General features: G+C 38.3%; 2 protein-coding genes across 3 annotated transcripts; one reads left to right on the top strand and one right to left on the bottom strand.

The window, feature by feature from the left end:
- Positions 1-1917: 1917 nt before the first annotated feature.
- Positions 1918-6030, bottom strand: LOC103723776 (transketolase, chloroplastic). 2 transcript variants are annotated; one of them, XM_008814808.4, is made up of 7 exons: positions 5446-6027; positions 4376-4466; positions 4148-4253; positions 3760-4042; positions 3523-3671; positions 3282-3435; positions 1918-3177 (listed from the first exon to the last, which is right to left on the bottom strand). In XM_008814808.4, exons 1-7 carry the CDS (start codon positions 5944-5946, stop codon positions 2221-2223), a joined length of 2241 nt encoding a protein of 746 aa, XP_008813030.1. In that variant the 5' UTR covers positions 5947-6027; the 3' UTR covers positions 1918-2220. The 2 variants fall into 2 exon arrangements, with proteins under 2 accessions (XP_008813030.1, XP_026656039.1); XM_026800238.2 differs by having other exon boundaries at positions 3282-3671; positions 5446-6030.
- Positions 6031-15316: 9286 nt separating this feature from the next.
- LOC103723779 (two-component response regulator 24-like) lies at positions 15317-18240 on the top strand. Its single transcript, XM_008814810.2, has 3 exons — positions 15317-15339; positions 17228-17476; positions 17950-18240. Exons 2-3 carry the CDS (start codon positions 17243-17245, stop codon positions 18121-18123), a joined length of 408 nt encoding a protein of 135 aa, XP_008813032.1. The 5' UTR covers positions 15317-15339; positions 17228-17242; the 3' UTR covers positions 18124-18240.
- The last annotated feature ends 8073 nt before the right edge of the window (positions 18241-26313 follow it).

Genomic DNA, 26313 nt, shown 5'->3' on the forward strand with positions numbered 1-26313 from the left:
AGCAAAGAGTAAATGTGATATCGGCTGGGCCCCAGGAGCTGGCACGTAGGCCCCTAGCTCACCGGCAGCACATACATCCCGCAGCGAGCGAGATAAGACATCAGAGCAAATAATAAACAAGTATGGAGATAACGGGTATCCCTGCCGAAGCCCCATAGTAGATCTGAAGAAAGGAGATGGGGAACCGTTGACTAAGATAGAAAACCTCGGTCCCCGAACACACCCCATAACCCACCTAATCCATGTCTCATGGAACCCCAAACTCTCCAAGGCTAACCTAAGAAAGCTCCACCTGATTCTATCGTAAGCACGTTCCATATCCAGTTTAACAGCCATCAGGCAATGTCGCTTCGGGGCCCGTCGAAGATCCCAAATCATCTCTTGGGCCACCATGACATTGTCTGAAATATTCCTGCTACCCACAAAAGCACCCTGCTCGGGACAGATAATGTCAGCAAGGAAGGGCTTCATACGAACCATGAGTATTCTTGCGACAACTTTATATAAAGTTGTACACAGACTAATCGGCCTAAAGTGGCTCGGCTCGACCGCATTCTGACGCTTAGGTATAAGAGTGACAAAAGTGGCCTTCCAATCGTCAGGCATCCCAGCCCGCCTAAAGAAACACAAGACCGCTTCCACCACTGCACTCCGAACGATACCCCAATATCTCCGGAAAAAGAAAGGTGGAAAACCATCTGGGCCCGGAGCCCTATCCTCCCCTAGAGCCCAAATGGCCTCACGCACCTCTCTTTTTCCGGAGAGAGAGCCAATGGTCACCGGACATACCATCTAAGATTAGTGTCGCTACGACTTCATAAAGTAACTTGATTTTTTCTCATATTCCCTTTCACCTATTTCCTTTTTAAATGCTCAAACAAATCCATGCTGTAGACCGACCAAAGTAGTTTACTACTTTTCTATCAAGTCAAAAAGCTTGCATTTTACGATAGAATTTTTTCAAATCTTCCCTCATCGCTAGCAGCCAAGTCCATTGAGTAACTTGTGCTAATATCAGACCAAGTTTTTATGTTGTTTTCTTGTTATCTAATTTCCACATAATTCATCGTGGACATTCTCAGGGTTGACATTGAGTAAACCAGCTAATTGATAAGAATCGTAACATATTGCAGGCCAATCTAGAGTACCATATCCAAAACACTCTGCACAGATCTCAAAGTACTGCAAACTCCTCCATGCATCCACCTGCACAAATCTTGAAGTGACAATTGCAGGATCCAACAGTGAGATCATGCGAAGGCAGGGATTTCTTGCGCGAAAGATACAACCCCTATCCCTTCATGAGATGGCGTATAAGAAAACTCAAGGATGAGAAGAAGAGAAAGAAGATGATGGCAACTCCTGAGAAACTCAATTCAAAGAAGATGATGATAGCAACTCCTGAGAAACTCAACTCCTCTAGAAGATGATAAGATGAATAGAGAAGATCGACACCAATTTCCAACCATAGATGTCAGTCATCAGAAAAGGTATTCACGCCTGTCCCCAAATGAAAGCCATTTTGTGGATGCAGATCAATCTTAGCCTCTTTGCGTGGCTTGCATCGCAACTTTATCCATTAGAACAAACAGCCCCGTCCCGTTCATCCACAGCCATGTCTTCAGGTTCCCATTAAAGGTTGCAACAACATAAAAGCATACTTGGCAAGAATATTTAGAATGATAAACAGTACCATGGGAGTGAAGAAAGGAAAAAGAGAGCTTGATTTGACGACAAATAAATTCTGCTGCAAAAGCTTTCTTTCAACAGGGATGCCTCAAACACCACAAACATAGGGAAGGAAGAAGCTAACTTGAAAACACCAACATCAACCTACACATTCTGTATGAAAAAATGACTGCTTGACGACCAAACAGACAAGATAGTGCAGGTTTAAAAAGTCAAGGTTCAGAATTGCACGTCAAAGACTTTTCTATGAAAGCATTCAAAATTTAATAAATTAACAGAGTACAGTTGGATGCAACCATCAGACGCAATTGTTTGATTAAATTAGACGAAGAAGAAGACTCGACTTCATGAATTATAAAATGGAAAATGTTCCAGAAAATATGAAGGCTTTATTACAGGCCAAATGCCAGACTCAATCTGCCAAAGCTGGCTTCTTCCCCGCCTGTGTACTCTTAACTCGTTGAAGCGAGGCTCTGGAATCTAGGTTCTCCTTGCAACCATGAGAGAGGAAGGACCCCAGACAAGCTGATCTTATAGAGACTTGGCTGCTTCAATAACTTTCTCCGCTGTTAAACCAAATTCCTTGTATATCCGGCCAGCAGGAGCGCTTGCCCCAAATCGGTCAATCCCTATAGCCTTGCCCTTGGTCCCTAGGAACTTCTCCCACCCAAGAGTGGCTCCTGCTTCAATGCTGACTCTAGCAGTCACAGAAGCAGGGAGGATACTCTCCTTGTATTCATTAGATTGCTCATCAAACAACTCCCAGCAGACAAGTGACACAACTCTGACTGTTTTCCCCTCCTTCCTCAGCTCATCTGCAGCCTTGGCAGCAATCTCCAATTCTGAGCCAGTGCTCATAACAATGAGATCTGGTTTGTTACCAGACGAGTTGTCTGAAATAATATATCCTCCCTTCTCAACTCCTTCAGCTGATGTTCCTGCAAGCTGAGGAAGCTTCTGACGGGAGAGAGCAAGGATCGATGGCCGCTTGCTGTTGAGAATTGCAACCTTGTATGCCCCAGCAGTCTCATTCCCATCAGCTGGGCGGAGCATCAAAATGTTCGGCATGGCTCGGAAGCTAATCAGATGCTCAATGGGCTGATGGGTGGGACCATCTTCTCCAAGACCAATAGAATCATGTGTCATCACATAGATGACTCCTGCCTCACTCAAGGCTGAGATCCTTATGGCAGGTCTCATGTAGTCCGTGAAGACAAAGAAAGTAGCGCAGTAAGGGATAAGACCCGGGCTATGCAGGGCAATGCCGTTGCATATGGCACCCATTCCATGTTCCCTAACACCGAAACGGACATTCCGCTCCTCAGGTGTGTCCTTTTGGAAGTCGCCAAACATCTTCAGCAATGTCATGTTCGAGGATGCAAGATCAGCACTACCTCCTAGGAACCCAGGGAGTACTTTAGCAAGAGCATTGAGGCATTGCTGAGATAGATTTCTAGTGGCATCCGCAGGACTTTCAGGTGTGTATGTCTGGAAGAAAAAGTGTAACAAGTGCCAATGGTAAATGTCAAAATATGATGTTACTTCCATTTTAAATATCGAGAATGGACAGTGAAAGTAAATGAAACATTCACCGGAAGAGCCTTCTCCCATCCAGCAGGCAGATCTCCTGTTATGATCTGCTTCAGCTCTGCGGCGTCCTCTTTATATTTCTTCTCATACTCCACAAACTTGGCATTCCATTCAGCTTCAAGAGCAGCACCTTCCCGGGCATGGCGGCTCCAGTGACTGAAAATGAAAGATCCAGTATGTCCATTATCCACAAAAGATTCAGATTTATCTGCCAAATAAAAGACATTAACAAAGTTTGCAGACCTCTTCACATCTTCAGGTACAAAAAAGGGCTCATAAGGCCATCCAAGGTTCTGCCTGGTTGCTTCAACTTCCTTAGCACCCAATGCACTTCCATGTACACTATATGAATTCGCCTTGTTTGGAGACCCAAAACCAATGGTAGTGGTCACCTGAAGAAAACAGTAATTCGACAAGATTTTAACCAACAATGAAGTACCACATGCTTTATTTTTGAATAACTATGTGATTTTAACAGACCTTGATCAGTGTGGGTTTGTCTTTGACAGCCTTTGCTTCCTTTATTGCAGCACGGATTTCATCATAGCCTGTGTTACCATTCTTCACCCAGATAGTGTGCCAGCCAAGGGCCTCGAAACGGGCATTTACATCTTCAGTAAATGCAATCTCTGTGTCTCCATCAATAGAAATGTGGTTGTCATCATAAAAAGCAATCAGCTTCCCCAAACCCCAGTGCCCAGCAAGAGAACAACTTTCATTAGAAATGCCCTCCATTTGGCAACCATCCCCAAGTATAGCATACCTAAGACCATTGGTATATCAAATTAGCCATATGAATAAATTCTTCATACATGGATACATAAATAAGAAATATGGAATACAGCAGAAAATGAATATGAGTTGTTACGTGTAATGATCAACAATCTCCATGTCAGGCTTATTGAAGCGGGAAGCTAGGTGCCTCTCAGCAAGTGCCAATCCAACAGCATTTGCAATACCCTGACCAAGAGGACCTACACAATTCCACCAACCACCAGAGAAAATGAAACGTTTTAACATAAAACGAAAGGAAGAAGGGGCTGCCACCATTATATTCTCTAATATGAAATCCTCAGGATCAGTTCAGGAAGCAAACCAGTAGTGACTTCAATTCCCGGAGTTTCAAAATTCTCAGGATGACCAGGAGTTTTGCTTCCCCACTGCCGGAAAGCCTTCAAATCCTCCTCCTAAAAGATCAGATTGTAACCATCAAAAGCCTCAGCATAAGATTAGAGATAAAGCAAACACCAGATCAGTGAACTCAAACCATAGGTTCCAATTATTTCTCCTCAGATATCAAATTGGAGCATCAAAAACATCAGCAAAATTTTAAAGCGCAAGTAACACTATATCAATGAATCTGGATCAATGCATAGAGCTGCTGAAACCACGTTACCGAACAAAATTTTTGATCAATATGAAGGTACTTATATGAACTGAAGTTATGAAACTATCCACTCTGAGTTCAACAATAGATCTGAACTCCGACAGTTAAATATCACATAGCAAAATTACATACATAAAGGTGTCACCAAAAGCATATTGCTTCGGCTCCTTCTTAGTTCTGTTCCTTCTTCTGTCAGAGTAAAAGCAAACTACCTCAAAACTTTTTTGTCCTAAAGAAGAAAGAGAACAAATATGCATCAAGAGAGACTTTTCAATAAAGCAAAAGCAAAAGCTACGAATTAGGTAATCAAAATCAAATTTTGGACAAACCCATGGGAGATATGCCTCTTTTTACCAATCAAGAATCAAAAACATGAGTGACAAATTAAATGACAAACCCTAATTCTTCAATCCAAGAATAGATCCGAACCCTTAAAAACAATGAACAAGACCAAAACTATCTTTCCTGCTATTCTACTCATCTAATCTAGAAATAAGCTTCAGATGAACATCAAATTGCCGTCTTTCCTGCTATTCCACTCATTGAATCGAGAAATAAGCCTCAGACTAGCATCAAGTTGCCGTCTTTTTGGCTCTTATTCTCATCAAATCTGAAAATAAGCCCGAGACTAGCAACAAGTTGCCATCTGTCCTGCTAATCTATTCATCAAATCCAGAAACAAGCCTCATAGTAGCATAAGGCTGCCGTCCTTTTTGCCCTTATACTCATCAAATCTAGAAATCAAGACTCGTCGGAGATGAAGAGATCAGGCGGCTCACCTTGACGCTATCATAACCGGCAAGGTGAAGCAGGGCGTACTGGAGCATACACCCATGTCCGGCGGAGAGCACGAAGCGGTCGCGGTTGAACCAGTAGGGATTCTTGGGATTGTATCGCATGACCTCGTCGTAGAGGATGTGGCCTATTGGGGCACACCCCATAGGGAGTCCCGGGTGGCCGGAGTTGGCCTTCTCGACGGCGTCGACGGCCAGGAACCGGATCGTGTTGATCGACTTCTCCAACAGGGCCTCCGTGGCGGCCTTCCCCTCCAGCGTCTCCACCGCCGCCGCCCTCGTGACGGAGGATCGGCGAGGCCTGGAGGCGGCCCGCGGGCGCCGGTTCTGGAGGCGGGGGGCGGCAGGGGACTTGAGGGCGCGGCCGGCGAGGGAGCTGAGCCCAAAGGCAAGACGGTCGGGGTGGGAAGGGGAGGGGGAAGGGTGGCCGGAGATGGCGCGGCCGACGAGGGCCTGCGCGGCGGTGACGGAGGAGGAAGCGGCCATGGCTCGCCCTGTCTCTCTCTCTAGTTATCTCCGCCTCCTCTGTGTCTCCCCTTCGCTTTTGAGTTGGTGCGATGGAATCGAGAGGTTTGAGGTTTTATTGGCCCGTCGGCGGGACGGGGTTCTTCTGGACGGTACGTTCGAGGATGAGCAAATAGTGGAGCCTCTGCCGTTGGATTTAAAAAAGATTAGATCCTGGCCGTTGGAAGAGGGTAGGAAATGGCTGCCTCGTGTTCGTTTGACCAGAATGGCTATCGATAGAGCCATTTGTATTCATCCATTCAATATTATATGGTGATTGATTATGACGTCTGCTTTAATATGGATAGAATATGTGCCATACAAAAAATTCACGGTAGAATACATGACGGCCTTCCAAGTAATGAAAGGTCTCGTTGAAATTTCATAACAAAAATAATGCTTCTCACTGTAGACTAGTTAAATATATCAGTCTAAAAAAAATTATGCTTTCTACTTTAACTTTATAGCTAGATTCAATGGCATTTGGTATTTGCAACTGTGATTGTTTGTAATTGGACATTTGATATAGTAGGTATCAATAGCTATCAGTCTGTAAGTTCCCACTGTCTGAATCTGGTAGGATATCACTATTTTGCTAATTTCAAATTCAAGAGGGTGTGTTTGAAACGGTATAAAACTATAGGGGGTTCCAAAATATGCAAAGCATTTGGAAATTGCTCGGGATCAAAAAGCTATGGATTTGTTTCAGTGCAAAATATCCAAAACTGCATCAGGTAAAGCCATATATTGAAGTCCAACATATGATTCTCACTGCATGGATAGTTTAGTGGTTACAAAAATAGTTGGGATTTTAGCCTCCAATAGATGCAACTTGGGACAATCCCCAAACCACAAAACACTTAACCTAAAATAGGATTGTTACAAATAGCCACAACAATCCAAGATACTAGCATATAGAACACCAAATACGTGCTCCTTAATTGGCAACTTCAAAGTTTGGCCTCTAGCTTTTTGTTGTGCGACAAGAGTCTGTTAATGATCTCTGTCCCTTGCATTTAAGGCGTATCATACCAACGAAAGTAACCACAGCCGCCAGTTATCTAGAACACCAAGTTAAAACTGAAAATTAAAAGCAAATTTGGGAGAATAAATGTGAAAATAGGACCAAAGTAGCAACATACCTCTTACATCATGCATGCAAAGAAATATCGGTTAGGATTTGTATTGGTACATAATGTCTTCAATGACGCCCTTCTTCCACAATTATAGAAATTGATTGGGTGGAACAAAGAGGATTAGAACTTAACTCAAATGCTTCAATGGTCTCCTTCTCCTCCTTCCCCCTCTCTCGCTCCTATTTGCCTTGGGGATTCTTTGAATGCAGAGAACCCATGATTATTAGAAAATGAATCAAGTGACCTCACATAATTTGAGAAATTAGTAGCATCCACATCTTGATCTGTGTGAATCGTGCTTGTAGAGGTATGCAACGATCAACTATTAACGTGCAAACACATCACAAAATATAACCCAGAAAACTATGCTAATCAAAACAATAATTACAACCCCTTTTAATGAGACTCGCATGTCCAAATACATTAATATAAGATGCATGCAGGCATCTGAATTTCTGAATTACATGTTATCACAGAACATCACAGAAAATTGCAGAACAAAGGGATCCATCCATGATCATCACCACATGCATCTCATGCATGAATTAAAAGCATGTTAGATATGAATATTTAAGGATTAAGTTTGTTAATTTTTCAACTTGTTGATTTTTCTACATGTTGATTTTATGGTTCTATTGGTGTGTTGATAAGATTACGAGCAATTAGAATCATGTTTTGCATGATCAGTAGATCATATGATGACATAATCAATTAAATATTCAGATCTATGTTTTAATTCATGCATGAGATGCATGTGGCGATGATCATGGATGAATTTCTTTATTCTGCAATTTTCTATGATGTTCTGTGATAACATGTAATTCAGAAATTCAGATGCCTGCATGCATCTTATATTGATGTATTTGTGTTCTCCCACTTGCACTAAAGCCAATCAGCTAGGTATCTAAGCCCCATCTTTTTAAGGTGGGCTTCAGTCTTCTGCTGACTAAGCTGCTTAGTAAATGGGTCTGCTACATTGTCCGTGGAGTTTACTCTCTGCACCTCGACATATTTCTTCTCGAGGTAGTCACGTATAAGGTGAACCCGCCGCTCTATGTGGTTGGACTTCTAATGAGACAGGACTCCACCCCATTCAATGCATAGCAAGGGTATTTGTATCCTAGAACCACTTTAAGTTATCACATGCCACCACTTTGATGATGGAGACGAACGAAGAAGTCACTTGGGAACGATTTAGAAACTTGAAGGAATCTTTGAATATTTTAAAGATGAGGGGGTGTCTCTAAGAATCATAAATTTTGAAGGGGTTCTCATTATAATCTTATGATGGTAAGACATGTACTTGTCGTGCAGGAATACAATCTGTAAGTCTGTTAGGTTTGCTTTAGGTTGAGATCATACATTAGGGCCCATAGGGTCTGATTTGAAACTGATTCTAACCACTAGCAGGTCAAGAATGTCCTACCCAAACTTGACCCGTAGCCGATCAGATGACCCATTTTAACTAGGCTAACTCGATGTAATTTTGGATTTCATATTTCATGGATATGTTTTTTTCATAATTTTTGATTAAATTATATAAAAGGTAAATAAAATAATATAATTTAGAAATCTCTGCATGCACATCCGCTAGTTTGTGTTCACCCCACAAATCTTTCCATTAAAGAGATATAAATACAAATCTATATTAAAAATAATAATTCTATACTCTCTCCAAGCCAATGGGTTGAGGCACCCTACCCAAATCCCACCTAACACTCGAATATAATGGGTTGAGCAAGGCAAATCGAGCCAGATAAATAAGATGGCTCAAAAATTACCACCTTTATTGTAACAAGCTGACTCATACATACATGCATGCATACATACACACACACACACACACACATATATATATATATATACACATATACATACATACATATATATATATATATACACACACATATACATACATATATATACATATACATATACACACACACACGTATACATGCATACATATATATATATATACATATATACACATACATACATACATACATACATACAGAGAGAGATTGATTTGGCTACACTCAAGTGGATCTTCACTCAGTTTTGTTTAGATCTAGATTGTATAATTGAGATGCCATATTGATGATTCGAATGATTGGATGGGATCTACTACATCAAAACTGATTACAAGCCAAAAATCATATGATTTGGAGACCTATAGTCTATGCATCAAGTAATAAAAAAATATAATTTTATTTTATTTAGACTATCCAATTTTTTGACTAGTTGATGTATAAACCTTAGGGTTTTCAAATTTTGTATGTAAATAATTTAGAGGTAATAGATCACATCCAATGGCTCGGATCATCAATATGAGATTCTATTATCTTATATAGACCTGAGTGAAGATCTCCTCAAGTGTAGCCAAATCTCTCTCTCTCTCTCTCTCTCTATATGTATATATAATTGGCTCAAAGTTCAGCTGATTTGCATAGCTTACAAGCGTTATTTTAAAAACTAGCTTGACTCAATAGTTTTATTAATGTGGCTGAGTCGAAGCCTAAAAGACTAATGAATGGACACAAACTAGGCTCCGCTTGTTTGCAACGGCATAGGTTGGTAGTTGTCGGTACAGAAAGCCAAGCTCAATCACAATGTGTCTAAGGTGACAAATAAAGGGTGTACAGAGGGGGTTTAGGTAGAATACGGCGAGGCATGTGACTTATAAAATTAGTACTTCTTTTAGAGAGCTTAAGCCTGGTCCAAAATAAACATTGATGCAAGCCCTCATCGTTAGGGCTGCAAATGGATCGGGTCAGGTCGGGTCTTGAATGACCCCTATCCGACCCGGTTTCTTATTTGGGTCCTAATTTTATATCCAGATCTGACCCGGTTGAAAATTGGGTCGGATCGGGTCCATGCCTACAAATTTTGACCCAACGGGTCATTCGAGTCGGGTCGGATCGGATCCGGGTCAGATTTGGATCTATGCATTTTTATATTCAAAGTTTCATATATAATAGTAAAAAACTGATCCAAAAAAATGAGTCGGGTCGGGTCGGGTCCGAATCCGGGTCAAAATTGGGTGGACCCGACCCGATTTGAAAATTAGAACGGGTACAAATTTAGAACCCGACACGACTCTGTAGGTCATAAAATTCGGGTCGGGTCGGGTCGGGGCTTATACGGGTCGGGTTGGGTCATTATACGGGTCGACCCGACCCATTTGCAGCCCTACTCGTTGCATCTCCAAATAGGATCGGATATGGCATTTTGTGATTTATAGAGCCATGAGGCTTCTCGCAACATAAGTATCCCCACTTTTCACTTACCACCAACCTTTTTCTTTGCAATTTCCTTTTCTTGGGTCGGCAACATCAAACTTGATTTGATCCCAAAATGATATATTGGTTGGTAAAAAGAGTGTCAAGCGGAATACTCCTCTCTCTCCATCTCCCTTTGTTTTGTTATGTTCAGAAGCGGCTCAATGTATTTGGAGGCCTAAGGTGAACTTAAAGGCCCAACATAAATGCATTTGGAGGCCTCAATGCATAAATACGGAAAGAGATAATAAATTTCTTTAGGTAAGAGAAACGTCCTAATAAAAATACATTTGGGGCCTTAATGTATTTATAGCTATAAAGATACGTAGCATTTGAGACCTATAAATGCATTAGGAGCCTCAATGTATTTGGACGCTCACCTTGAAACTTGCTATAATAAATGCATTTGGGGGCTGGGGCCTTAGGCGACTGCCCCAATCGTCTAAGGGTTGAGCTGGCCCTCGTTATGTTTTTTTTTTTTTTTGGATGAAGGCAGCATACTTCTCTTTTGAACTTTTGGTTGGTGGGGGGAGTGGCAGATCCAAGGGGGTTAGGTGGAACTCAACATTCATCCCAGGGCTGCAAATGGCTTAGATCTCAGAGATCCCTAGCAGGGCTGTCAAGAACATGGGCAAGATTTTTATATTAATTGAACCTGGTTTCAGGCCGCTTGGGGCCACAAACGGGCTTTAGTTTTTTTTTGACCACACGTAAGATTGCATTTTAAATCTAATAACTAGATTCAGCCCAAATCAACAGTCATAAATTGGGTTGGATCAGGTCAATTTGACAATTTGATTTTTAAAGTCGGATGGAAAATTAGATTATCGTGCTGGTTAGATCAGTTTTCTTCCAAGTCCAACCTCATCTGTTGGGGTTAGATCATGATCGATCTGAGTTAGAACATTTCTCAAGCCCAAATATCTTTCTCATACCGTCAATTATTAATTAGACTATATCATAATGGAGGTAATTAAAAACTTATATAATACATTGTACCAATCTATCATAAATAGCTTGCCATGGTTGAACATGACTATATAACTTCATGTGGCATAGCAATATTGATTCCCTTTATCGAGGCAAATTGATAGTATATGCATATATGCATGCACATTGTGTGTGCAAACATGCATATATGTGGGGAGGGCAAGTCTTAGTGTCACGATAAGGTTGTTCTACTTTAATATGAATATAATATATTTGGACCACGGAAAAAGCCTCTTAATGCATGGGGGCAAGATTGTATATATCTTATCCTCTCTAAATTCTACAATGATGGAAGCCTCATGCATTTTGGACACCCTATATATATATATATATATATATATATATATATATATATATATATAACGTGCATGTATATATTGCAATATGTATAAAAAATAGAATATATATTAGATGTTAAGGCTTCTTTTACTTTGTGAGCCATGTAAATGAGCAGAGTTTTCAGCAGAGGACATGCTTACGTGAGTGAGCTTGTCTAATGCTAGAGTCTGAAAATGGAGCATTAGCTTAATTTAGTAAATGAATGAGCTCGAACAAGCCCGTGACCTTGGATTTCGAAGCCCTTGGAGTCTTGGACTCGATTGCATCCAAATCACTCTTACAACACCTTTATTTTGAGATGGGATTTGAGAGGAAATGGGTTTAGTTGAAGGATGGTGGCTTACGATGAGATGTAGCGGTGTTTAGAGCAATTTCAGCCACTATGAGCAGTAAAGGAGATAACAATGCCGTTGCAAAGAGAAACTCTAGATTCTTTTCTATTTTTTTTTTCCCTAGAAGAAGCTGTAGGTCTCCTTTAAGAAGTTGTTGTTGTTGTTTTACTCATTTTCAGAAAGCAAAATGGCGAGGACTTATATCTAAGTTCTATCCTCTCTGAAATTCAGAAAAAAAATAAGAAAATCAAGCATGCCATGTCATGAATATATAGTTAAGCGGACTCTTTTAACTAATCCCAATATGAAAAATCTAGCTTTTCTAGAATTTCACTGGAACAAAAATTTTCTAATTATTTTCTTTAGTTAGAAGTTTCATTTATCTAAAACTATTTTGAATTAGAAGTAGGCTTCTAAAGATTCATGACTTAAAAATATGAATAATGTATATTATTTTAAAATAAAATATTATATATATAACATTTTACTACTTGTATGCCCATGAGCAATGCTAGTCTTTGGTTGGCAGATGAAATGAGTTAGAAGAAGGCTAAGCGCAACAAAAAACTTGGCAACTACTCCTAAAGGATCTCTTTGAGTTACCACGAGAGAGGGGAGGAGGTGTGTGAGCAGTCTTGGGAATCACATCCGGCGACATGAACAAGCTGGTTTGAAGACTTGACTTTTGATATTATAACAAAAATCTTTGGCGAGTCATATAGTCCAATATTTTTGTTGATAATTATCAGACATAAAAGAGGTGCCACCAAGTATCGTCTAACCTGGACCTAATGTTTTGGAGGATTTTGCTCTAGCCTCTACATTTGAGCACATACCCTATCTGCTCAAGGAATGGATTGGATAGGATGAGATGAGGTACAAACAGGGTTTGGGTTGTATTAGGTATGAATCAGAATCGAATCCAAGTCGAGCTAAACCTAAACCTTAAACCCTAAACTCTAAACCCAAAAATTCTAAACCCTAAACCTTAAACTCTCAATCCTAAAGCCTAAACCCTAACATTTTAAACCCTAAAATCCTAAAACCCTAAACCCTAAAACCTAAACACCTAAACTATTGGGTATGGCCTAGATTTGAGTTTATATGGGGGAAATTTTGATATATACTCAAACCCAGACCCAATGTATTAAATTGGTTTTTCTTTGGACTTGAACTCATACCCGATCTAGAGGTGCACATGTATAGATTGGGTCTAAGTCAGGTGTAGATTGAGTACAAGTTTGTAGCTATTGGTAATAGTCCTAAATATAAAAGGTTAACGATGGATAGTCCAGCTCAAAAATATGAACCATTTATGTATAAGAAAAAAAAAGTGTACCAAATCATTTTTCTTATTTGAATCCTTTTAGTTGAAGAATCAATTCAATTATAAATATTAGTTAATAGGGTTTACATCACCATGTAAGAATCTGTACCATTTTGATTTATATTCTATGCCTATAATGGCTCCTTTAATTTGTTAGATATAAAACAGATCTGATCGAAAAGATCAGAAAAAAATTCAGAAAAAAATAGAAAATTTTTCAAAAGCAGTATTTTGATCATCTTTTCTTTTATTAATGAGCCTCAAACTGAGATACATAACTTTTATTTTACTAGCGAGGTTTGCCATTGTATAATTCGTGTTGATTTTTTTTTTAGTTAAAGAGAACACAACTTTTCTGAAATAGACACTACTAGTGAAAATAATTATAAAAAAATAAAATCATATAGAAGGTAGATCTCAATTTCTATATCAACTTTGCCTTTAGATGCTTCACAATCCAAAATTAGAAGATGCGTCCACTCAAAGTCTTTTTCCCTGAAAAAAGGGTTTGATCACCCCATTTTGAGGCTCAAACAGTAGAATGTGGCCTTAATCACTCAGTGTGCTGTACCCTTTAGAAAGGCGATGCCATGTTGAAGAACTTGAAAAGTTATCCGATTTTAAAAAAAAAGAAGCTCCTCAATTGAGCGTCTTAAGGATAAGTTGTAGCTTTTGGATGTTTGGCATGCAATTTGGCTTTTCGATATGGTAAATCTTGCTTTCGGACTCTATTAAGTCTTCCTTGTAATAGTCAAAGTGATCCACATTGAGTTTTATGATATTCCAAGATTAAAAATAAAAAAAAATAAAGCTCTACTCCTATACTTTATATTTTTTTTTGCAATAAAGAATTAGTATATGGTGATTCAACCACCTTCCATAAATTGCACCACCAATCACCTTATGCCACATTGTTATTAGGAATTTATGAGAAATATAAGCAAATCCTCTTAACATTACGCTATGATATATGCATGACTAGCAAAATTAGATAACAAAACTTGGTATTTGATTCAAAGTGACCTGTAAATTATTAAATCCTCCACTATAGGAGATTATTTCGACATCTTCAAATAGTTAATTTGTAGAATTTAAAATAAACAAGAAACCTCTACTTTATCAAGTTGAAAGGGTTGGACAAGAAACATTTTGATTAAATATTTCCAAACAAAATACTACTACTTCATTAGCAAACCACCTCTCCCTTTTGTCTTATATTTTGTAGTAGATAAACATTTTACTTGTTTTTATATACAATAAATATATTTACCGTGCGAGACTAATAAATTTGTTTTACACCTAAAATTTCTTCTGTAGGCATTGTTGATCTCGTGCAAATTTGGATTTTATTGTGAGGTGTGTCAATGATGCATTCCTTTGCTTTTATTTCAGTAATGTCTCTACATGTATCTACATTATTTGGATTCATACTAACTTTACTTGCTTTATTTAAGTTTAATAAATTGTACATAGTCATCTTCTATAGAAATGTTACACTATTAACAACATAACTAATTTTTAACATATAATAAAGTTTAGTTAGTGTGTTTATTATTTAGATTTTTTTTTTATATTTTTAGAATAACAATAGGTTAGCCACCTTTCATGCATCTCAAACACTAACCTTCATCCCAATGCATGAGCAATGCCAGATGGTAGACCTAGGTCCCATTGTGTTTTGCATGATATGCCACTCCGTCGTTCCTCAACTATGTGCGTTAACGCCAACAGTATTTGGATCGCTGAGTGAATCTAGAAATTGCTCTAACAAAGCAACATTCTTAATATAATACTAGAAATAATTAGATTTTATATAATCTCTATGCTATGGTAATAAACTTTTAATATCTAACTGTATCAGATACTTTACTCAGTCGATCTTGAAAGGATATTGCCAATTCTATTTAAAGGATGCCAATGTATGTGCACACAATAGTAGCATTGGGCTGTTAGAGTCTCAGTTTTCTCCCTAGGTAGAGCATCCTTCCCCTTTCTCTTTCTCCTTGCTATGTTTCTCTAGTTTCCATGCTGTTGAGAAACACATAATATAATTTCTTCTTGCAAATCATATTATTATGAAATATTCTTTTATATTGTCACTCTCTTGGTGGAGGTTGGCCACATAGCTATAAGTATATATTGGTTGGCCAAAAACTCTTATTGCTCTTCAACTTTGTTTTGTCCATAATATTTCATTTAAATTTTATGCTAAAAAAATGTTGCATATGTAGACCGCAATGATTTTGATAATGAATATACATTAAGAAATATGCAGTATAATTCCTTATAGCATTTTCATATAATTATGATGTAAAATTTATATTATCGTTCTCTCTACAATGGTTGGTCATACACCAGAAGTATTAGTTGACTAGAGGCCCTAAATGCTCTTTGATTGTAGTCATATTTTATTCATAATATTACCCCTTGATTAAATTTGATCTCGTAGAAAGAAAACTTCGTACAGTACAATCCATAATGCCTTTTATAATGAATGTAGATTTACTTCTAAAGATCATGTCTCAAACTTACGAGCTAATGGCAATTTCTTTTTTTCCCCCTTATGATGTATACCAATACCAAATTTATATTGTTATGATGTATGGTTTTATATTATCATTCTTTTTACCAAATTTATATTGTTATTATGTATGTTTTTATATTATCATTCTTTTCACAAAGGTTGGTCATACACCTAGAAATCTTAGTTGATCAGCCATTTCCTCTCTTTCTCTGCGGTCTTGTTTTGTTATAATGTCATCCTCATGTAAATTTTTAGCTAAAAAGAAAACATTGTGCATCATGGTCCATGATGATTTTGCCAATGAGAATAGAGTTATTTCCAAAGGTTACATATCAAAAAATCTAGAAGCTAGATGTGTCTCTGTCTCTCTCTCTCTCCCCCTCCCCCAAAATTCCTAGAAAATAATACCTAAAAAGTTTGGATAACATTACTCAAAATCTTCATGGTAACCCTAGAGTTGGAGAACTAATAAAGTCAACAATTTTTTTCTTGTAAATGGATTAATGTTGACACCATCATGAGAGATATCATCAACAAAGAGAAAGATATTAATCAATAGACACTAGTGTTCTCACATGCTTTAAATACTAGTGATTTATCAGATATTTTGATTGTTAGTTTAAGATCATAAAGGAATTGATGTTTCATGAATTAACACTCCTACAGTCTAATTTAGTGATCTAATTAGGAACAAATTTTTCCTTTGTTAGTGTGTCAGACCAAAAAGAGTAGGTTGCCAAATAAGAGAAATGTAAAACCAATTAGATGGAGGATCTAAGGACATGAATCAAATCCCCACTCTTTGCCTATTGCAATCATTTCTCACTTTAGATGGCGAATGTTGTGATCCAAAAATAGCTGTTAGATTTGGTGCACTACCCCCAATTCTGTCCAAATGGGTTTAGTTGCCATATATGACAATGCAGACTGCTTTTTTTGGTAATTAATATAGCTGCTTTTCATGGCTTACCATCTACATAATATGACCTCCATTAATGAGGTACTAATCAAGTTTATGTTCATACTTATCTGCTCACATATAACATAAGAACAATGTATCTAATATATAAGTTTTTAACATAGACATGAGAAGGTTCCATTCAAAATCCACAAATTAATCTAATATTACCTATACAACATATTTCCTAACTGCCTCGATCTTGTTTGCATTCTTGCCCATCCTAAACTATTGATATAATTTCTTAAGTTTGTTACCTTCATCTGCTATGATATCTATAATATCGTTGTCGAAGATTTTGTGTCCTTTTCTTTCTAAAATTGAATAGAACTATAGATTGTGACATGTTGGATCCTAATACATGCCAACTGTTTTATAGCAATATTTGTTCAGAATGGCTACCAGCTCTAGCTCGACAGGCGTCGATAAGCTCAAAAATAAGTTGAGAGCACTTGTTGTAGATGATAACAGGATGATCCGCCTGTATATGGTATCTCTCCTGAAAAAAGCCAATGTCGAAGCCGAAGTAGCAGAAGATGGGAAAGCAGCTGTAAATTGTTTCCTCCAAGGAAAGACCTATGATATAATTCTGATGGATAAGGACATGCCTCAAATGGATGGTGTTCAGGTATCATCTCTCTTAATCCATGCTACTGTGTGCTGTCACCATTCTCTCAGCTAACGAGCACTGAACAATTGTGATGCTTGTGACAAGGAGAAAGTTCATATCAAGATCGATTGATCTTTCTAAATTTTACACTAGTTATGTTGGATGAATGCACTCTCAGTTTTGGTTAAAAGAGAGATACAAGGCATGGTGGGTGCATTGAGTATGGTTGCAATGGACTCAACTTGCTCTGTTTCTATCCTAGGCTTGATCAAGTTCGGAAGACATGAACATGAGATTAGGCATGTTATTATCTCCACAGCAAGACAAGCCAAGATGCATCAATAGTTATGGCCAATGGGTGTTGGCTAAGCTTGGGCTTAATTACTTGGGCCTTGGTTTTGCATGAAACAAATATGTGACATGGGCTTTTTTTTTTTGTTTTATTTTTTGATAGCTTACCAACTTATTGTTATTATTTTTTTATGTGATAGGCTACAAGAATACTTCGAGAGATGGGCGTGAAAACTAAGATAGTGGGCGTTACTTCTCACTCAACTGAAGAAGAAAAGCGAGAGTTTTTGGAAGCTGGATTGGATGACTTTTTTGTCAAGCCCTTAACGAGCCCCCAGTTGATCGAGCTGCTCAAAGACGTTGGCAACAAGTAAAGTTTGCACTAGCAAACTACTGAAAAATAAAAGGGCTTCAGCTGTATCATCTAAGCCTGAATTTCTGATGAGAGTCTTTCTCCGTTCTGTTTCCTGGTTAGGCTATGTGGAGAGCCTTGTTTCCAGCAATAAAATATAATACTTATAAATGCTTTGGCATCAATAAATTATGCTGCAATGAGCTGATAGCCTCTTTCTTCTTCCTCATGCTTATATCTTGGACAAACGATTTAGCAATTGAAAACCAATTTAAAACAATTACCAAAGAACAGATTAAAAACCATAGTTAGGGGTCCGGTTTTCTTTCTTTTTTTTTTTTTTTCGGTTCACGGACCGGTCTGGGCTTCAAGATCCGAACGCGAATCTGGTTTGTGTTTCAGGCCCGATCCGGCCTGCCGGGCTTTAAATTGGCTCAGATCAATCTTGGGATCTCTTGTAAGAACGCACCAAGATCAAATCGGACTGGATTCTTAAGATGAGCCTTGCCATTCAGGAAAGTATTGATAGGTACAGACGTCTAGTTAGGCACCCACTCCTGTGGGATATATCTGAGATTGTGGGAGGGCTTGCAGCATTCCAAGTTACCTTTGTCTATTGGAAGGCAAACAATGCAGCGGACTGGGTCGCCTCCTATGTGGCGTACCACTCTGAAGAATTTTGTTGGAAGAACATGGAGTCTACTCCTCCACTCCTTCACCGATTTCTTTTTCTTGACTCCTATGGATGCACTCATACACATATGGTGTGAGTTGTCGCCGTATAAAACATAAATTTTTTTAAAAAAGATGAGCCTTGCCATGAGTTGGAGCCCTTGGAGAATATATACTGGTCTGAGCCTTTGCAACGAGGATGTCCTGCCCAGTGAAACTATATCCAAAACCATTATTCACTATGAAGGAAATAATGACCATTTTTTTCTCATCCCAGCTTTGGTCTTAACCTTCTTTTAGATAAATAAACAATGGTATTATAACAAATGATATTAATTACATGCATGTCATTAAAAGTTATAGCGTTTCTCCTGAACACGCTTAACCTTGAAGATATGGCCGTCGAAAACTTTACCAGCTTGATAAGCTCGCACCTTCAAAATTATAGCAGCTATTTCTTATCATGTATTCTAATACAAATTAGAAATACATCAAAGACATTATGAGCACAGTTATGACACACTATGACCATAAATTTAAACTCTTCCTGGTTTCAAGCAAGCTGAGCTTGGATGCTTAATGCGCAACAGTAGTGTTACAATAATCGTGGGCCATCATTTCACTCCACCATGAAATTTCCTCAAGGCTAGAGAAGCATGCCACAAGCCAATGCCTCACACCTCGCCTTTGAACGCGGAGCTTTTGCAATTGATGCCTCCACATGCCTTGGTAAAGCTGCACTTGACTTTGTTTAACCATTCATTACTCCAAGACACAAATTTCAATCCCCAACTTTCTATGATTCTAATAGTGATCCCAATGTTCTTTGTTCATCAATCATTGCTCCTTTCACATCACTTTTGTGCTTGTGGTTGGACGGATTCAAAATTTAGGCAACATGTTCCACATTGAATTGAACTCTAATTGTTGTGGTCATGAAACAAATGAAAACCACCAATTAAGCTGCAAAGTTAAAGTGGTTGTTTAGTCTGAGAAATCTTTTTCTCATGGAGTAGGATGGTCATTTAAACATATTTATTTTTGCTCTTTTTTCTTTCTTCCCTTTTCTCATAACAGTGTGTGTTATGTCCGGCTATTCTTAATTTTGAGAGAGAGAGAGAGAGAGATCAGTTGTCTCCAGTTGCGAAGAGGTCTTGGATTCAAACCTAGATGGCAGCAATTCCAAATTCCCATCTTCTTGCAAAAGAGAGAAACAAAAAAATAATAATAAAAAACTTAAAACTCCCTTGAGATTCATGGAATATGTAATGGTAATTGAAGAGAGGTTGATGCAATTCAAGGAACCTTACCCACCTTAATCACACTTAAACATCAATCCTTTTATTTCTTATCTTCTTTTTCCCAGACGAATCTAAAGCTCAATCATTTGAGGATCTTGTTGTATCATTGCTTTTGGACTTGATTTATTCTAGGGATACAATCCAAGGCAAGACCACTGATTGGGATTTCGATAATTGAGTCTTAAGTATGATTAGATTCTCCAATCGGATTAAGTACCATTATCATTTAGCCCTAGCAACTACGATCCAAAGTCTAACCAAAGTAATTTAGACCCAACCCAAACTCCACGAGGGATGACACTTGTCTCTTTGGATAAATAGACTAGATCCTCAATGATTTGATTGGATTAGAGCTTTGGCAAGCCAACAAATCCAAATGTAGCATGATAATGCATGGAATAATACCGGTTTGCGTACAGTTTCTAATTCTTGGCAGAGTCATCCTTCTCTCTACCCTAGCTCGGTCGTTTGTGTAGATAGTTGCGTAGTTGATGCTTTGCAACACTTCATCGATATCCAAAGATATGAAGCTTGAAGTTGACATAGCACCATATCAAATATGATGTCACCTACCTACCACATCAAGTTAACTATAAACTCATGCTAAGGGCTGCCTCCCTTCTTTCACCCAGCCTGGTAAACCACCTTTTCCCCACAAAGCCCTATCATCCAACATGAGAACTTCTATAGAGATCTTTCTTGTCCTCTTTCTAAGCTTTCACATGTCCAAAATAAGTTTATATATTGTGCCATCTTGTCTCAGTTGAATAGTTTACATCATTTCAATTTATCTTTAAATGTGCTCAAGACTATATTGCATTTAAATGCTTAGGGAAGGAGAGTAGTGATGATTTAGCGCTAAATGTATTTCAAAAACTAATAATTGAGCTATCTTAGGTTGCTTTCTGACACAATCAAAATAATGGATACAATGCAGATCGGATGAAGATAGTGATGTATAGCAACACTTGCCTGACATGCAGGCTTGAAGCAGCAAATGAGTAGTAAGTAACATGAGATGACGAAGACAACCATTATAACCATCCATCTGTTGGGAAAAATTTAAATGCGCACGCGGCCCGAAATTTGGCCGCGTGCGCGTTTGAGAAAAAAAAAAAAAAAAGAGTAACGCCCAGCGGGCGTTACGCTCGGCCGCGGCCGCGTGCTCGTTTGAAAACGAAAACGCCAACGGGCGTTTTCGTTTGCATTAAATGAGACGCGTGCGCCCGTTGGCGCACGTTGCGCGGACGCGTCCGCCGAAAAGACCATATTGCCCCCGATTAAATCCCTATATAAACTCCTCCATTTCATCTCTTTAGAAGTACGAAAAAAAATATAGAAAAATAGTGAAAAAACTCTGGAGAAATTCTTCTTCCCCTTAGCCACTTCCGATTTTCATTTTTACATTTTTATTCAGTTTTATTTTATTCTTTTCATACTGCTCTTTGCTGGATCTGCAAGTCCGATCGGGTTCGTTTTGACTTCTTCCGAGACGTGCCGAAGAAGAGGTTGTAGGGTCGTCGTATCTCCGAGAAGAATTGCCGGATGACCCGTACGTGGGGGCAAATACTTCTTTGGGACAGCGTCTACGCGCTTCGATCTGCTTTCAATCAGGCTACTTTCTTCTATCTTTATTTTTAATTTAATATTTGTAGATTGGTAGGATTTGAAATTCTATGATATAAACTTATTAAATGCATAGATTTACTTTGTGCTAGAATAGATTTATTTTGTATTAAAATAGAATTATTTGGATGCCGAATGATATGCATGTATATTATTTCCTTTAAGATTTTTTATTAATTGAATTTATAGATTTATTTATTTAGTTAGGAGATATATTGCTAACAATCCAAAGAAGTATTTGTTTTTTGTTAGTAATATATAATTAATTAAATTCTTTATTACAATTGTGGCATATTAGATTTTAATTGCAATAATTGTTTTTGCTAGCACATCATTAATAATAAATTATTCTAAAGAGTTAATAATTTGGTTAACCTCCAAGAGGTTTATTATACCTCCATTTGGACTCCTCAAGGAGTAATTTCCAGATCCCATTCAAACGAAAAATTCGGAAATTGGTTGATATATAATAATTAATCTATTGAATTGACTTATTAGATCTTAATCAATTATTCTAATAAAGAAATAAATCTTTTAATTCATCGAATTGACATCTTAATTACAATAATTGATTTGCTACAAAATTAGTAATTAATTATTCTAATAAGAAAATAAATCAATTCTACTATATATAATTTATTGAATTGATAAATTAGATTTCAATTACAATAATTGTTTTGCTAGAATTAAATTTAGTAATCAATTGTTACTAATTCGGAAAGGTCAAACAAAAAAAAAAAATTCAAAAATTAGTTAATTCGTTTAAATTTGCATTTAGGTTATTTTAAATATTGAATTTGTGTGATTTCTAGTGATTATATCCACTAACTAATAGTGTCTAAGAAAAGCTTGTCAAAAAGGCATACGTGCCTAAGAAAGGCTGGTACTTAAGTGAGCCTAGTGCTCCACCACCGATCTGGAGCTGATCTGGCTATTAGTTTTTTGGATATATCAATTAGACATCCAAAGTTCAATATAAATATTAGTGCAATCTTTTGACATAGATTTTTTTTTTTGCCTTCAATCAGGTTTCTGTCACTATTCTGTAACCCTGATCCTATGGCCTCAAACACTAGTGACCATCTCAGTGCCAAACCTGAAAAATTTGATGGCCATAACTTTAGGAGGTGGCAGAACCAAATGCGGTTCTGGCTCACCACATTAGGGTTAATCTCAGCCATAGGTGAAAGTACGACCGAAGTTGATAACGGGTCCAACCCAACTACTTCTTCCAACACTGAACATTCTGCCTCCACTAGCACACCCTCTAGGACACCTGATGAGATAGATTATCATTGTATCCATAGAATCCTAGGTGCTCTTTCTGAGAGGCTGTATGATATCTATTACACAGCCAAGAATGCCAAAGAACTCTGGGACACCCTAGATAGCAAATATGGTCTTGATGATGCTGGGGTAAAGAGGTTCAAGGCCTCCGATTTCAATAAGTTTAGGATGGTGGACTCAAAGCCTATGAATGACCAAATTCATGAATTTGAAACCCTGATCCACCAGCTTAGGGCTAATGGAACCAATTTGGATGAATCATTCCAGGTAGCCTGTTTGATAGATAAACTACCTACTTCCTGGTCTGATTTTGCTAAGACCCTGAGCCATACCCAAGGAATTCTCACCCTAACCCAAGTCTTAAACTCCATTAGGAATTGAAGAGCAGCATAGGCTTAGAAATAATACCTCTACTGGACCTAAAAATAATGCGTATAATGTAGAAGCTCCTCCTAAGAAAAATCAGAACCGACCCTTCCGTAAGAATTTCAAGAAGAAACCCTACAACCCTAGAAACCCTAACCACCACTACAATGGGAAGCCTATTCAATCCCAGGAGCAGAAGAAGAAGAAAGAGGAAGGTGGTGCTCGTTTCTGTTATGTGTGTGGTCGGACCAACCATTTGTCTCCACAGTGCTTCTATAAGAAGACTGCACCTCTTCAATCTAAGAAGAAGGGTCCACACACATCCAGTGCTCAAGTCAACATGGTGACTTCCGGCGCTGGCTCCTCTGAGACAGTTTTCAGGTCTGTTTTCTTCACTCCTGAAGTTAACATGACTTTACAAGCACTTGATTGGTGGATTGATACCGGAGCTGGTATTCATATTTGTTCGGATCGCTCCTGATTTTCTTCTTACCAGATCTCAAGTGGAGGAGCTGTGATCATGGCAAACAGCTCGGAGGCGCGTGTGTTAGGAGTAGGACGTGTGGACTTAAAGCTTACATCTGGAAAAGTCCTGTCCCTGCACGGCGTCCAACATGTTCCAGTTGTTAGGAGAAATCTCATTAGTGGTTCCTTGCTTGTCCAGCAAGGCTTTCGTCTTGTTTTTGAGTCCAATAAGGTTGTAATTTCTCATGGTGTAATGTTTATTGGAAAAGGATTCCTTAGTGAAGGATTGTTCAAGTTGAATGTAATAGCTCCTTTAATAAATGAAAATCATTTGATTATGAATATAGAACCCCCTTCTATTTGGCATGGTAGATTAGGTCATGTAAATTATAATTCAATTAAGCAACTTATGAACCTAAATCTAATACCAAAAAGTGATCTTAAGAACCATGAGAAATGTCAAATTTGTGTAGAAGCTAAACTCCCTAGGAAGCCTTTTAAATCCGTTAATAGGGATTCAGATCTATTAGAGTTGATCCATAGTGATGTTTGTGACTCTGGTAGAACTTCTAGGGGAGGTAACAGATACTTTGTAACATTTATAGATGATCTATCGAAGTTCTGTTACATCTACCTAATTAAAACCAAGGATGAGGTGCTCAGCAAATTTAAAATTTTTAAGATTGAAGCTGAGAACCAACAGGAAAAGAAAATTAAAATTCTTAGATCAGATCGGGGAGGTGAATATACATCAAATGACATAACTCAATTCCGTGAAGATCATGGAATCATTCATGAAGTGACTGCACCCTATTCTCCCCAATCAAATTGATGCCGCACAAATGCGGAAAAAGAGGAGAAGAAGGAAGAACAAGAGAGGAAGAAGGAAGAAGAGGTTCTAGAGACACAGGAAGAAGAGAAGGGGAGGAGGAGGAGGAAGAATAAGATCTGGGAGGAAAAGAAATTCTTAATCATTCATTAAACCCTAATCATGAAAATAGTTCCCTATATATAGAGCCCAAATACACAACTTGCATAAACCCCCCTTACACAGAAATAAATCCTAATGAACCCACAAATAACACAAATAAGCCCTAAAATGCAAATAAGCCCAGAAATAAAATAAACCACAAATAAACCCTAGAATGCAAATAAGCCCAAAAATAAAATAATAAAATAAATATGCAAATAAACGGATCTGGCTCAATCCGGGGGCTCAGGATCATTTGGATGAAGGGCTCTGATGTCCCCATCAACTCCTCCCGGGTGAGAAAAACTTGACCCCGTCGAGTACAGGTCTGGCCGGCTGTCGTACTGCTCCAGAAGATCGGGGTCAATGCGCTGCAACTGTGCTTTGGAAATCCACGTCACATCAGACTTTGGTCGACCTTTCCACCGAACAAGGTAACGTTGGTAACCACCGTTCCTGCTTGAAATAACCTGCTCATCCAATATATGTTCTATTTGTTCTCTGCGTGCATGAAATTTGGCAGGTGGTGGCTCAACAGCAGGTAATAGGGCAGGGTGTCCAACATGGGCAGGTATATCAATAAAGGGGTCAGAAGGCAGGAATATTATCTTTTTGTATGGGACTAAATCTTCAATATTAAATGTCGCACTAATCCCATAGTCATCAGGAAGATCCACAACATATGCATTTGAACAGGTTTTCTTTAAGATTTTGAACTGTTCTGTACTACAAATTTGCAATTTCTTAAACGTTTCCGAAGAAAATCGTTCAAACCTAATTCTTATCATGATGTAATCTCTTTCACTTAACTCATTATAACGTCTGTGTAAATCAGCAAAGGATTTATATTTTAAGTTATTAAAGTGACTACAATTGCTGATTTCTCGATGCAATGAATGTGGATGTGATACAATTGATTGTGCAGACTCAAAGACTCTATACTGATGAGACATGAAAAACAGGTCTATGGGTTGCCTAGGTTTGTAATCATGCACTACTTCGAATGGACTCATACCTATGGACTTGTTAACCGAACTATTACATGCAAACTCAACTGTCGGTAACATTAAATTCCAGGTCCTAGCATATGCATTCGGTCTGAGCCTATGATGTAGAAGGTTGGGCAGAGATGCTCCGGGAACTAGATCGATTGCGCGTTGGATATCATGCATTGGAGAAAGTGCATCCGGAAGATCATCAGGGAGTGCATCATGAAACTCCTCTAGAAGGGAAACTACTACCGGGGAATGTTCAAGGTTGGACTCCGCATGGGTAACTTTAGCTACAAGTGCCAATTCAGATGATTGGCTCTCAATATCTGTCACTACCTCTTCCACAGTTGTGATGTGAAGTGGCTTGGTTGTACTTAGATCACTAGTCTCCCTTTGGGAATCATTTTGGACAAAGTCTAATTCTGTAGGTTCGTCTTCAAAGTCTTCTTCATAGTCTTCTATATTTGGTTCATAGACTTCTTCGACATATTCGGCCTCTTGGTTCCTAACTTCTGGTTCAGTAATCGGGTAGG

This window comes from Phoenix dactylifera, chromosome 17 (genome assembly GCF_009389715.1).
Source record: "Phoenix dactylifera cultivar Barhee BC4 chromosome 17, palm_55x_up_171113_PBpolish2nd_filt_p, whole genome shotgun sequence".
In the NCBI taxonomy this organism is placed as follows: domain Eukaryota; kingdom Viridiplantae; phylum Streptophyta; class Magnoliopsida; order Arecales; family Arecaceae; genus Phoenix; species Phoenix dactylifera.

Coding starts and splice junctions, on each gene's coding strand:
- LOC103723779 (XM_008814810.2), top strand. CDS start 17,243: ATGGCTACCAGCTCTAGCTCGACAGGCGTCGATAAGCTCAAAAATAAG. Junction 17,477..17,949: donor CTCAAATGGATGGTGTTCAG/GTATCATCTCTC, acceptor TTTATGTGATAG/GCTACAAGAATACTTCGAGA.
- LOC103723776 (XM_026800238.2), bottom strand. CDS start 5,946: ATGGCCGCTTCCTCCTCCGTCACCGCCGCGCAGGCCCTCGTCGGCCGC. Junction 4,467..5,445: donor CCGGTTATGATAGCGTCAAG/GTGAGCCGCCTG, acceptor CTGATCTTTTAG/GAGGAGGATTTGAAGGCTTT. Junction 3,672..3,759: donor ACAAACCCACACTGATCAAG/GTCTGTTAAAAT, acceptor TGTTTTCTTCAG/GTGACCACTACCATTGGTTT.